We start from the raw sequence: 12966 nt of genomic DNA, 5'->3' as shown, positions 1-12966 counted from the left end.
GTAGCTGAGCTGCAGTATCAATGGTATATAATTAGAGGTTTACTCCTCTGTTGCTGTTGTGTCAAGGAGGGCCAAGCTCTGTGAAATCCACAGCATCCCACTAGTGTTTCCCAAGAACCATGCAAAAGTGAAATAGTCTATGAAGACATAGACTAGGGCGTGATCTCACTTGTCAAGTGAAACCCTAGTAAAGATGGAGTCCATAGAGTAGAAGGTGGTTACAAGTGCAGAGAGGAGGAGGAAGTGGGGATGCCATTCCCTGGCCTGGAGCTTTCTTCCCTCTGCTTCATTTAGCCTCCTCCTCTGTACTCCTCAGTTCTCCTGCAGCCACTTCCTCAGGATGTTTGCTTCACTGGAGCCCTCATGGGCCTGTTGTTAGCAATAGCTAGTGGGGGTCCTTGCTGAATGTTAGTCTTTCAGGATCCCCAAGAAATCCCATTTGTTTGTTTCAATAGCAAGTCTGGTATCATGAATGTGGTCAAATAGGTTCAGTGAATGTTTGATGAATCCCAAGCCTCACCCTAGACTCAGTTTTTGTCTTTGTTCTCCTGCCATTCAGGGGAGAATCCAGGGCAGACTCACCACAATGTCTTTAGGTGACATTTAGCATGTCTCAGCATCCTACAGAGACTCTGCACTGCAGAGTAGCTCATTGGATTCCCACTTAGGTCCAGCTCCTCCAGGCTTCCTGTGAACTCAAGAGTGGAGAAGAAAACCTGCCAACTGGCATTAGTGATTGGGGTCCACCTAGACCTGAGGGAAAGAGAGGGAAAGGAGGGATGTGAATTACATATGCATAGTCTGAAGTGGACAGACACACACTCCACAGTGAGATTCTATCCTGACTCCAAGGCCTCTGTGGAGGTTTGAACAAGAATGTTCCCCAAAGCTCACAGATTTGAATTCTTGGTTACCAGGGAGTGATACTATTAGGAGGTGTGGCCTTGTTGGAGGAAGTGTGTCACTGTGGGTGGGCTTTGGGGTTTCAAATGCTGAAGCCTGGCCCAGTGTCTCTCTCTTCCTGCTACCTTCAGATCTGGATGTAGAGCTCTCCGGTATTTCTCCAGCACCATGTCTGTCTACACGTACCATGCTTTCTGCTATGATAATAATGGACTAAACCCTTGAGTGTAAGCCAGCCCCAAGTCAATGTGCTTTCTTTTATGACTTGCTGAGGTCATGGCATCTCTTTACAGCAATAGAACACAGACTAAGACAGTTTCAATGTGCCAGCCTCAGGACCGACCAACCTCTACGCCTACTCTTCTTCCCTAGCATCTTGGTCCTTTATCTGTGCTGTTCCTCATCTACGGTCTTTAGCATAGCATGCTGTGGGCTTGTTTTGTGTTCTGTTTCCATTTCAGTCTAGGTGTTCCTCGAGGGCATGGACAGATGGGTGGCATCTTTTCTTTATAATACCAGTGTATTACCTGTACAGAACCTGGCACAGAGGAAGACATTGGTAGTTCAGTCTTATTTTCTTTGACATGTATATACCTGTTTCCTTTTGGTATAGAATTCTGGAGTCACAGTGGCCATATAGGTAAGCTGGAGATGGGAAGTGGAGCATTCAGGAGAGGTGGTTGAGGGAGATTCTGTGATGGGATGTTGAGTATGGTCGTAAACATGATGGCCATGTTGGTTTACATGGACCCCATCCCTTTCCAAGAATAGAAGACCACAGAGAAGTTCCATGGAGAGAACAAAGGGAATGTCTCGGGAGAGAATGTCTGCAGGCTGAGTAGGAGAGAATTCTGGAGTGTTGGAGTAGATTCTGCCCTGTGTAACTCCTGTTTGATTAATTTCTCAATTTTTACATACTCCTTTATCAAGCTTGTTAGTTGCAGGCTTCAGTGACTCAAGGTTGATCCCACACTTCAGACAGCTATTTCTGTTCTCTAGTTAACTGAAGTAAGTTAACTCTTTGACCTAGTGTGTCCCAATTTGTTCCCAAGGGTAATTCATCCCACCACCTGCGCAGTGTATAGAGCCATGCAGAGGTGACCAGACAGCTGCCTGCACCCCAAGCTGTGCCTAACTCAGTCTACTTAGTTGCAAAAGCCTGGACCACAGGGGTCCCTGCTACTCAGAAGACTCATGAGGATGACAGGATATTGCAGTGTACTTATTTGTCATTCTGCCTGCAGGAGCCCCTCTTCCCACCCCACATCCATTCCCTGGGGACTCCACTTCTTGGTGCTGATCCTAGATCCCCTTCGCTCTTTCCCACAGACTTCCAAGCCTTTCATCCTAGCTTAGCCCCACGTCTTTATGTCATCAGTGACCCACAGAAATGCTTTCAACAGGGATCCAGTGGCTACACTGAACTGGGACATAGGTAGATAGCTTTTACTATTCTTCCTGTCCTCCTTGCTAGTCTTTCCAGACTTAAGCAGGTCTGCAGGAGTCTCTTCTCCCACCCCACCTTCATTCCCTGGGGACTCCACATCTTGGTGCAGACTAAAGGTCCCACTAGCTTTTTCCTGATGCTTCTCTCAGTCTTTGTTTCTCGTTGTTCTCCATCCCTTTGTATCATCCACCTAATGGCAGAAACACTCTCTACCAGGGACCCCACAATGACCATATCAGCCTAGGACTGAGAGTAGGCAACAGCGATCACAGAACACAACTTACCTCCAACAAAGACAAGACCAGATAGCTATACCTAGAAGCATCTCAAATATAATTTCAGATGTATAGAATTTAGTGCTAAACAATAAACATGAACAGGCAAGAGAATATGCCTCCTCCAGAAGCCAGCAACCCTTCAATGGGCCTGAGAAATGCAGTTTAGCTGAAGCACAAGACAAGACCTTCAAAATAACAATTATGAATATGTTCAAGGACCTTAAAGAGAATTTGAATAAATGCCTTAATGAAGACCGTGAAAACAAGTTGAGTGCAACAATAAGAATAAGACATGAAAATAGAATTTAGCAAATAAATAGAAACATTAAAGAAAACCCAGACTGAAATAAAAGTGGAAATGAAAAAAAATTCGGGATGTCAAACAAAAACCTCCAAAGTAAGCCTCATCAAAAGAGTACAAGACATGGACAAGAGAATGTTAGGTCTTGAAGACAAGGTAGAAGAAATGAATAGCTCAGTCAATGAAAATGTTAAATCTAAAAGATCCAGGCACGAAACTTCCAGGAAACCCAGCACATGATGAAAACACCAAACCTATGACTAGAGAAAGGAGAAGAAATCCAGATCAAAGGCAAAGGGAATGTTTTAAAAACAAAAACAAAGAACAAAATTTCCTCAATCTAAAGAAGGAGGTGCCTATCAAGATGCAAAAAACACTATGGAACACTAAACAGATAGGACTGGACAAGAACTTCCAATGATCAAAACACTAAATGTACAGGTTGAAGAAAGAATATCAAAGCTGCAAGGGAAAAAGACCAAGTCACATAAAAAGGCAGGCTCGTTAGAATAACATCTGACTTCTAATTGGAGACCTAGAAAACCAGACGGTCCTGTATAGATGTTATATAAACTCTACAAGACCACTGATGCCAGCCCATACTACTATATCCAGCAAAACTATCAATCATAATCATTGAAGAAAGAAAAACATTCCATAATAAAATAAAATTGAACTAATTTCTATCTACAAATCTAGGTCTCATATCCCCATAAAAAGACACAGACTAACAGATTGGATTAGAAAACAGGTTCCACCTTTTGGCTACTTCCAAGAAACAAACCTCATCATTTGGATAGGCAGTGCCTTGAAACAAGCTAGAATTATCTGCAAAGAAGAATCTCGGTTGAGCAAAGGTCTCCATCATTTTGTTTGCAAGCACGTCTACTGGGCATTTATTTTTTTAAATTGATGATTGATGTGGGAGAGCCCAGCTCACTGTGGGCAGTGTCACCCCGGGGATGGTGGTGGTCCTGGATGTATAAGAACGTGAGGTGAGCAAGTCATACTGAGCAATACAGTACACCTTGTTCCTCCACAGCCCCTGCTTCAGTTCCTGTCTGACATGAGTTCCTGTATTGTCTCTCTTCATGATGACCTGTGATGTGGAAGTGTAAGCTTAAGTAAATTCTTTCCTCCCTAGGTTGCCTTTTGTCTTAGTGTTTCATCACAGCAAAATAAACCCTTGTTGGTGAGGTTTTCTGTCCTGCCCAGTTCCTGCAAGTCGTTAAGTCCCAAAGAAATCATACAGAGGTCTACATTACTTATAAATTGATTAGCCTAGTAGTTCAGACTTTTTATTAACTCTTATAACTTATATTAACCCATTATTTTTGTCTATGCTAGCCACGTGGCTCGGTACCTTATTCAGTGAGGCAGTCACATCTTGCTTCTTCTGTGGGCAGTAGCCAGGCAGGAAGTATAGGCGGGACATTCAGACAGGAAGCAGAGGCAGGTCAATGAGAACCGGAGAATTCTGGGAAGGAAGCTCTTCCCACAGTCCTGACCTGGCCACAGACCAAGCAAGATGTGACTGCCTCGCTGAAAAAGGTACTAAGCCATGTGGCTAACACGATAAGAATAATGAGCTAATATAAATTGTAAGAGTTAATAAGAAGCCTGAGATACTGGCCCAATCAGTTTATAACTAATGTAGACCTCTGTGTGATTTCTTTGGGACTTAACGACTGTGGGAACTGGGCAGGACAGAAACCCCAGTCAACATAGAATAATGGGCTAATATAAGTTATAAGAGTTAATATGAAGCCTGAGCTAATGGGTCAATCAGTTTATAACTAATGTAGACCTCTGTGTAATTTCTTTGGGACTTAACGATTGCGGGAACTGGGCAAGATAGGAAACTCCAACAATAACCCTTACTAAGACAATAATCAAATAAAAATGAAAGTCATTTCATTGAGCCACCTTCATGTGTATATATATGTGTGTGTTATATAAATATTCTTTGACTGCATTTATTCTCTTTAACGCATTTCATCCTCTCCTCTCCTCACCACTTTTCTGTTCTCGAATAGTCACTCTACTACATTTAAATCAATTTTTTATTTCTAAAGTGAGTTTTTTTCTCTCTATTGCTCAACTTCTCAACTTCTAAATTCAAAAGTCTAAATTCTAAAGTCTCAAACGTCTAAATTTCAGCTATTTTTGAGCTTTGGCCTTCTGAGTAATGGAATGACAACCCTATGTCGGCAAGTCCAGCTGGAATGTGGGTTTTATCATGAGAAGAAGCTTGAAAATGTGGAAATAGAAGACTGAAAACAAGCCCAAACCCAAATCATTATTCCTCTGAGACTCTTTCCCTTTCTGGTCCACTTCTGTCAACATTCTCTTCTGCAGTGCCTTGTTTGTGGGTGACCATGGCAGGTGTCATTCCAAATGGCAATTAGAGTACAGGACTGCTTTTCCTCCCAAATTGTGAGGTCTTAGGGTAGCAGTTGTATTTTCTTTTTTTTTTTGTGATTGGGCCTGTCATAAAATAAATGCTTAATGAATATTTTTGGAATGACTCAATGGGCATCCGATATTGAGTAACCACTGATACTGAGTACTGATATTGAGTACTCACTACTGCTACTCACTATTGCACAAAGGCATGGGGCCTGGGAAGGGAAATCCACCATGCTGCTAGGAATAGAGGGTGGATAGGGATTATTTAGGTTGAGTGCTAAGGGCCACACTGGCATCACTGACACAAGTAAGTCAGCTTTGTAGAGAAAGATAAGAACACACACACACACACACACACACACACACACACACACACACATTGATGGGGAAGATCTCAGGACCAAGGTCATTGTCATGGGGGGGGAGCATATTGCCTGCAGAAGCTGAATGAGCAGTTTCTCAGAGACAAAGCGTGTTAAGAGAGGGGAGTAGAAGCTGTGGACCCTCTGATGCTGCTGGAGGGTCCAGGCAAGGTGAAGGTCAGCATAACAATGAGCCTGTGCAGCAGAAAAGATGGGTCCTTACATAGTCAGAGGGAAAGACAGCAGTTCAAGGCCCCATCAACAGTCAGCCATGGAGGATCATAGGTGAATTAGACAGGTGGTCAGGTTGGCGGCTTGGTGTCCCTGGAGACTTGTATTCTATACCCTCTTGAACCAGCTGAGAGTGTTCCTGCTGCTCAGAATGTGTGGCCTCATGCCACATACAGAGAAGGTGGAGGGAGAGGCATGTGTAGATACTCACAGAATCAGCCTGGGGACCTTCAGCGCTTGTCCCTGATGTCCACCCCTGTCCAGCTGAAGTGCCTTCACCTGGTGGCAGAACTTAATGCAGAAAGTGACCACCATAAGCTCCACATCTGTCTGAATCACCAGCTGCTTCACGTCTGCCTGGAATCCTGGCTGTGCCATATCTGTCTGGACATGAACCCTTGTTCCTTGAAAATTGTGCATTGCCTGTGTCAGGAGGTCCTCATCCTGAATCTCATACAGACAGTGGAGCAATCCAAGTGAATACGAGTGTTGGAGGTGGGCTTCCTCCAGGACCCTCTTGAGCAGCTCCCACCTCCTCTCCAGAGGCAGCCAGCAGGTGACGATGGTCTCCATCTTATCCATTGCCTGGTCACTCAAAAGGCCACACAGGAAGCGCATGGCAGGCGCCTCAACCAGGTCAAGTCTTCCATAGACTTCTATCAGCTTTTCTACAGTTTTAAAGTTTTCACAGTTGTCCTTTTCCTCTTCGTAACTCAAGACACAGGACATGGCTGCAAAGAACTCCTGGAGACACTGGTGGGCAAAGCTGTAGTTGGTAGACTTAGGCTGCTTCTGAAGGACACCCGTGTTCATGAAAGTGGAGATGACAGACCCAGGTACCTTCTGTTTCCTGAGGTCCTTATCACTGAACAGACTCTTTTTTCTGCAGATCCCTTCAGCAGCCAGTGAGCAGAGCCCTCTGAGCTGGGGTCCCAGGGGCTGAGTCGGGAGAGCCTGGGAAAGGTATTTCAGGCAGAGGGCTGTGGTGGTCCGTGAGGTCAGTGAGAGGTCCTCTCCCTGATCCATCTGCTGCTTCAGGCAGGTGCAGACCAGCCAGGACACCCAGGGCACCAGGCACAGGGTCAAGAGCACTGGGTTTGATTCAACCAAGGTAAAAGCTGTAATTGCTTCTCTTTCCTCTGCAAAGTATGTGTAGAAATATTCCTTCCGTCCAGACTCAGAGAAGCCCAGGACTTCCACCCACCGTGGCTGCTCCAAGGAAGGAATGAGTGTGTGTAGTTCTGTGGTCCGAGCTGTGAGCAGCAAGGAAGCTGTAGGAAGTAAGGATTTCCCCAGCAAACTGCCCAGCAGTGTGTGCACTGGCTGTGACTGGCTCCAGTGCCGAGAGAACTTAGGATTCTGCAAGACCCATGCTGGCTCATCTATGCCATCCAGGATGAAGAGCAGCTTCTTAGGGTGAGACAGGATCTCTTCTATGAGATCCTTGTGGACATTCTCATATTTTTCTATGAGCTCAGCCAGACTCAGCTGCTTGCACTGGGCCAGCTCTCTGCAGCTGAAATAGAAGACATGCTGGAAGCAATCCCTGTAGAGCTGGCCTTCCCCCCATGCTTTCCTCACCTGCCTGGCCAGCACTGACTTTCCAATGCCAGCAGCCCCCTCTAATATGACTAACTGAGGCTTCTTCTGGCTACCTGGGCTAGGGCCAAATAAGTCTTGGATGACAATTGGATGTCCTCTGTCTTTAATGTCCTGGTGCCCTCCTTCTCTCACCATGGACCTCTGGCCTCTGGGGCAAGATTTTTGTAAAAGTAGCAGCTGTGTGTATTTTTGGTGGAAACCTTCAGTTTCCCAGGACCGTGTATGGCAAGGGCTCTCTCTTCTCTGGTTCTTCCATATTCTTATTGAAGTTTCTAAGTAAGCAAGAGAAAGAAAGGACATAAAGTAACAGTGAGTTGTTCGTTCATTCACCCATTCGTTTAGCCAACAACCAAATAAATTTAGACATTTTTAAAAATGGGGTGGGGGCATCATTATGTAGCCCTGTCTATCCTGGAACTTGCTGTGTAGACCAGGCTGGTCTTGAACTCACAGAGATTGATCTTCCTGTGCCTTTCAAGTGATGGGATTAAATATGTGCATCCCCATACCTAGCATGATTTGGGCATTTTTTAAAATTTTTTTATTTTTTGGCTTCACAGTTCAAAGTGTGATGGTTAAGCTTTTTTTTTAAGTTTAATTGACTGTGCTTAAGAAATCTATAAACCAAAAATGCCTCTAGCTGTAAGCCCCACTTGCCCATGGACCTAAGTTCTGTGAATGTGAGATAACAATCTACAGCGACGGTAGAACCTTTGTCCAGCAACTGATAAAAGCAGAGGCAGAGACCTGCAGCAGGGCCCTGGGCTGAGCTCCCAAAGTCCAGCTGAAGAGTGGAAGGAGTGAGAATATGAGCAAAGAGGTCAAGACCACAATGGGAACACCCACTGAGGCAGTGTGTCTGAGCTAATGGGAGCTCACCAACACCAGCCAGATAGGGAAGGACCCAGCATAAGACCAAACTAGATACTCTGAATGTGGGTGATAGTTATGTGGCTGGGGCAGACTGCAGGGCCACTGGCAGTGGCACCAGGATTTATCCCTACTGTTTGTACTGACTTTTTGGAACCCATTCTCTCTGGATGGATACCTTGCTCAATTTAGATATAGTAGGGAGGGCCTTGGTCCTTCCTCAAAGCAATGTGCCTTTCCCTCTTAGGAGTGGATTGGGCGGGGGGAGGTGGAGTGGATGGGAGAAGGGAAGGGAGTAGGAAATGGTATTGCTATGTAAAATGAAAAAAGATTGTTTTCTTTTTAAAAAAATAAAAAAATAAGCCATGTGCTTTGGCTTCTGTAAACAATTATGGTTGCCTAACCCTAACCCTAACCAATGAGCTCGATCACACATAGGTGGGTGGAATGTAGGCAGGGAGTACATCAGGATGTATTCTTGCCCCTGATTGGATGAAGGTAGGAAATATGTAGCCTTATGGGTGTTGCCTTTCTACGTTTCTAACTAATGTATTTCACTGTCATTCTTTGGGAGTCCCAGGTATAAACCTGGCCAGTATCCATTGTCCTGGCCAATATTTGATAAAGCTTGCTTCAAATTTGGTTCGAAAACTGTGGTAGTGGTCTTATTCTCTCCCGGTGGCTTTAACGAAAGGACAGAAATGAGAGACAGTGGTGTACTACTGACTTGTTCCACATCACGCAGGAAGCGGTAACATCTGAGGGCAATGGAGTGTGATCTGGAGCAACCACTGCCAGAACTGGGCGTGTGTTGGGGTAAGAATGGGCCCTGAAGGGAAAGAGAAAGAGAGGGAGAGGGCTGGACTTCTACCAGCAATAACACGGTGGGGGAAGAAGTCACTTTCCCATGCAGGATTGTTCTAGATCCCAGCCTTGGCTCTGCTGATGAGAACTCGTGAGTTTGGACCAGTGACCGTCTCTCTGGCCCTTCTGCTCTGGGCAGAGGTGACTGCTTTGATGTGGTGAGAGGAGGAAGCGGCAAGGGTGTGTACTGTGTCGAGAAGAGGAAGAAGCATAGTGAGGCTAAATACGGCACTGAAATAAGGAAGAAGCAAGGGTTTGGGTTGAGGCTAATGAGATTAGAATAAACCCATCTGACAAGAGCAATTTCAGCACCACAGAGCCCAGAAAGATCATTTCTACCTTGTTCCTCCCACTTCTGAATTCTGGCTGCTTCTTTCACAGCGCCCCCCCCACCCCCACCCCAGGCTCCCATAGTGGGAGATGTTCTGCTGTCTCACAGACCCACACAGGACTCTTAGCTCAGCTCACCTCTCGTTCTGCACCTGGACTTGGTACGTTTCTTTTCAGAAGTTTTCTTCGTGGACATCGGGTCAGATGAAGAGTGATGGTCTGGCCTAAACCCTATAGAAGCGAGCTGGCTGGAGGACTCCATGTGAGATGTGCTCGGGAAACTGAGGAATGAGGGATCATGGGCTGTGGGAATGAGATAGTGGTTGGGTGTTTATCAGGAAGAGGCAGGAGTCCAGGGGAGACACTGAAGTTCTTCATGCTAAACCTCCATACGCCCTTTCATAGACTCTGTGGAACAATGCTCTCACAGGTGTTGCAGGGATACGGTCCTAATCTGGGGCCATGAAGTTCATGCACCCGCCCTGGTTCTGCCTTCTCTAGGTGAATCACTGGTCCTCTCTGATCTTTAACTCCTTCATTTGTAGCTATGCTTTTCTGCCTTTCAGGGTTACAAACAATAATTAAGCAATAGCAGCAATCAAAGGCACTTGTAGATACAGATCGTTTATTACTTGCTAAACTCTGTATGATGTGGATCATCATTTAGCTCAGAGACCTCAGGAAGGCAGGTATTTACTCTCCTGTTTTACACGTGAAGACACAGAGGCAGAAGGAGGTGAAATGACTTACCCAGGGTGGTGAGGCCATGACTGGCACCTGTCTTTGTCTAGTTCCCAACTCATTAGCAAATAACTACGGTACACAAGTGTTCCTCCTAGGAGCTGGCTTCACCTCCATCTTCACCCCTCTCAGTGCCCTTCTGAATGCCAGCTTCTCCCTGTTGCTGCTTCAGAGTGCTCCTTCCCAGTGCCCATTAGGACTACATGGGGTCCTGAGAATGTATTTGGGTAGAAGGAGGTGTGGAGCTCATGGGTTCACTAAGAGATTCCAGCAAGACTTCTAGTTCCAGCCAAGGATGGAGTCTGTGAGCTCTTTTGATGGGAGGTTAGCTTGCCCCAACTGAGACTTGACAGGAGGGCTAGCGATGGCGATGTGATAGTGTAAATGATAGTGATAGTGATAGTGATAGGGATAGGGATAGGGATAGGGATAGGGATAGGGATAGGGATAGGGATAGGGATAGGGATAGGGATAGGGATAGGGATAGGGATAGGGATAGGGATAGGGATAGGGATAGGGATAGGGATAGGGATAGGGATAGGGATAGGGATAGGGATAGGGATAGTGAGGGGAAGGTTGGGATCCTTTGTGTACTCACTCAGTGTCAGGTCCTTTTCTTGCTGGGCCTGGTTGATAAGCTGCTTCATGCCCATCTTTTTCCAGATGTGGAGGGCCATGTTCCAGGCCTGGTGATTCCCATATTGAGCCACCAGGCCTGAGGCTACCTTTGTGCCACTGGCCTCTGGCCAAGTCGTTTGGTTTAACAGCTGATGTTGGAAATTTCTCAGCTCTTCTTTACTCATTTGCTCCAAGAAGTAGGTTAAGCGTTGCTGGGTTCTGTCAGACATGTCTGCCCTGGGAATGGGAATGATGGGCGTAAGGACACAGGGACAGTGGTCTCCCAGTGCCTCGGCCTTTACCACCTGCAAAGGGAAGGCTCTCATTGGGGTGATGTTTCCGGGCCTGGTGAACTCTATTCAGCCGTCAGATCCCAGGTTTAAAAGTCTAAATTATCCGTGTTTGGATGGTTTTGGGAGGTAGGAAGGGAAAAGGAGTGGCAGGAAGTTAGAGGAAGGAGAAGACACAAGGATGCACTGCAGATCTGATCATGAGGATGAAGGGAAGGGCCCAGGTCTAGTCAGGTAGAGTGGCAGACAGCAGCGAGGAGGAGGATGGGGCGTGGGAGGAGTTGGAAGATGTAAGGATAGAAGAAAAAGGAGACGAGAGGGTGAGGGAATCAGAGGATTGAAGGATGGGTGATGGGATATTGACAGATGGAGGAATGGGAGGATACGGACCCGAGGATGGACAGCCTGGAGGATTAGCAAGTGGAAGAATGAAGGTAGTAAGGGTGGGGGAGGGTGGAGGAATGAGGGTCTAGAAGGTTAGAGAGAGGCTAGCAGGCAGAGTGGATATGATGGCAGAGAGATGGAGGAATGGCATGTGGGTGGCACTCACTGTTTTGTGGTTCCCACTTTTTTCTTTTTTTCCTAGAACCCACACTAATGAGGTCAGTCTTTCAGCTCCAGCCTTGACAGAAGGTGAGGTGGTGAGGGACAGCCACAGTGGCACTCAGAGATCACAGGTGAATCCAGGCTAGCCCCTTTGAAGTTCTCTTTAGAAACCTCCTGGTCCAGGACATCACTCAGGGGTAATAATCCAGAGTCAGCTTCCTGGCAGGAAGGACAAATCACCCAGGGAAACTGAAAGAACAGTGAAGTCAGGCGAGGGGAGCATCCTGGACAGGCTGTGGCAGATGCAGGCACATGCGGCATAAGGGAACACCCAGCAGCCTACCACCCACTTGAGCTGGCCTTCGGAGTCCACACAGGGTGGGGCCCAACCCTGGTTCTCAGGATGGAGCCTCACGTCTGCCACAGCACCCACTTAGTAGAGTCTGGCCAGGGAATATCTTTCTTCACCTCTCTTGGTTTGGAGCCCCACAACTCACCTTGCTCTTCTGTGGTGCCCCACGGCTGTGTGTCCCAGGCTAAGGCAGCTGTGTGGATCGCAGAGACCTCAGTAAACACATCCTTTGAAAGTGAAAGTGACCCTGGTTCCTCGCCACAAAGTCAGACATCAGGAGCCTGCGCAGATGATCTCTGTCTTTTGGCAGATCCTCAGATCTCTGGGCTTTCAGACTGAGAATGACATCGCTTAACTTGTTTTCTCTCATGGACTGCCACTAGAAATTTCTAGAGTTCTGATGAGTCCTGGGTTGGAGGATCCAGCTCAGGAGGTTTATCCAGGCTTGCTGAGGCTCCAACTCCCTGAGTTTAGGATTCACTTCCCAGAGCCGCAGTTTGCCCATTTAATATGCGGGATGTCACGGTTTGCCAAGCAGTGTCTGATTACTCTAGATCTTCCCTCCCCTCTTTCTCTCTCTGCTCTTCCCTCTAATGCCTCACCCACGGGTTATTCATTTCAGCAAATGGCTCTTTAGGCCTAAAACACTGGGTCTCTTCTCTCTTCGAACATTTTTATTTTTATTCTACTTGTATGTGTGTGAGTCTGTGAGTCTTCCATGTGTGTGGGTGCATTTGAGAGCTGGAAGAGGGTGTAGGGTTCCCCTGGAGCTGGAGTTATAGGTGGCAGCTAGCCACCTGATGTGGGGTGGGTGCTATACTA

General features: G+C 46.6%; 1 protein-coding gene across 4 annotated transcripts in view; it reads right to left on the bottom strand.

Moving 5' to 3' along the window:
• Positions 1-12434, bottom strand: part of LOC125409507 (NACHT, LRR and PYD domains-containing protein 1a-like) — a 33934-nt gene extending 21500 nt beyond the window's left edge. For 2 of the 4 annotated variants that reach the window (XM_048448598.3, XM_048448604.3), the window contains exons 1-6: positions 12290-12434; positions 11797-12041; positions 10937-11193; positions 9736-9900; positions 6143-7805; positions 583-753 (exon numbers count right to left, since the gene is read on the bottom strand). In XM_048448598.3, the coding sequence (XP_048304555.3) occupies positions 583-753; positions 6143-7805; positions 9736-9900; positions 10937-11186 (2249 nt within the window). In that variant the 5' untranslated portion in view covers positions 11187-11193; positions 11797-12041; positions 12290-12434. Of the gene's footprint in view, positions 1-582; positions 754-6142; positions 7806-9735; positions 9901-10936; positions 11262-11796; positions 12042-12289 lie in introns of all 4 variants that reach the window. The other 2 variants (XM_048448600.3, XM_048448599.3) reach the window with 2 other exon arrangements.
• Between the last annotated feature and the right edge of the window lie 532 nt (positions 12435-12966).

The sequence above is a fragment of the Myodes glareolus genome, chromosome 9, assembly GCF_982192425.1.
Source record: "Myodes glareolus chromosome 9, mMyoGla1.1, whole genome shotgun sequence".
Classification (NCBI taxonomy): domain Eukaryota; kingdom Metazoa; phylum Chordata; class Mammalia; order Rodentia; family Cricetidae; genus Myodes; species Myodes glareolus.
Note: the sequence above shows the minus strand (reverse complement) of the source record. Positions and strands in the feature narration are given on the sequence as shown.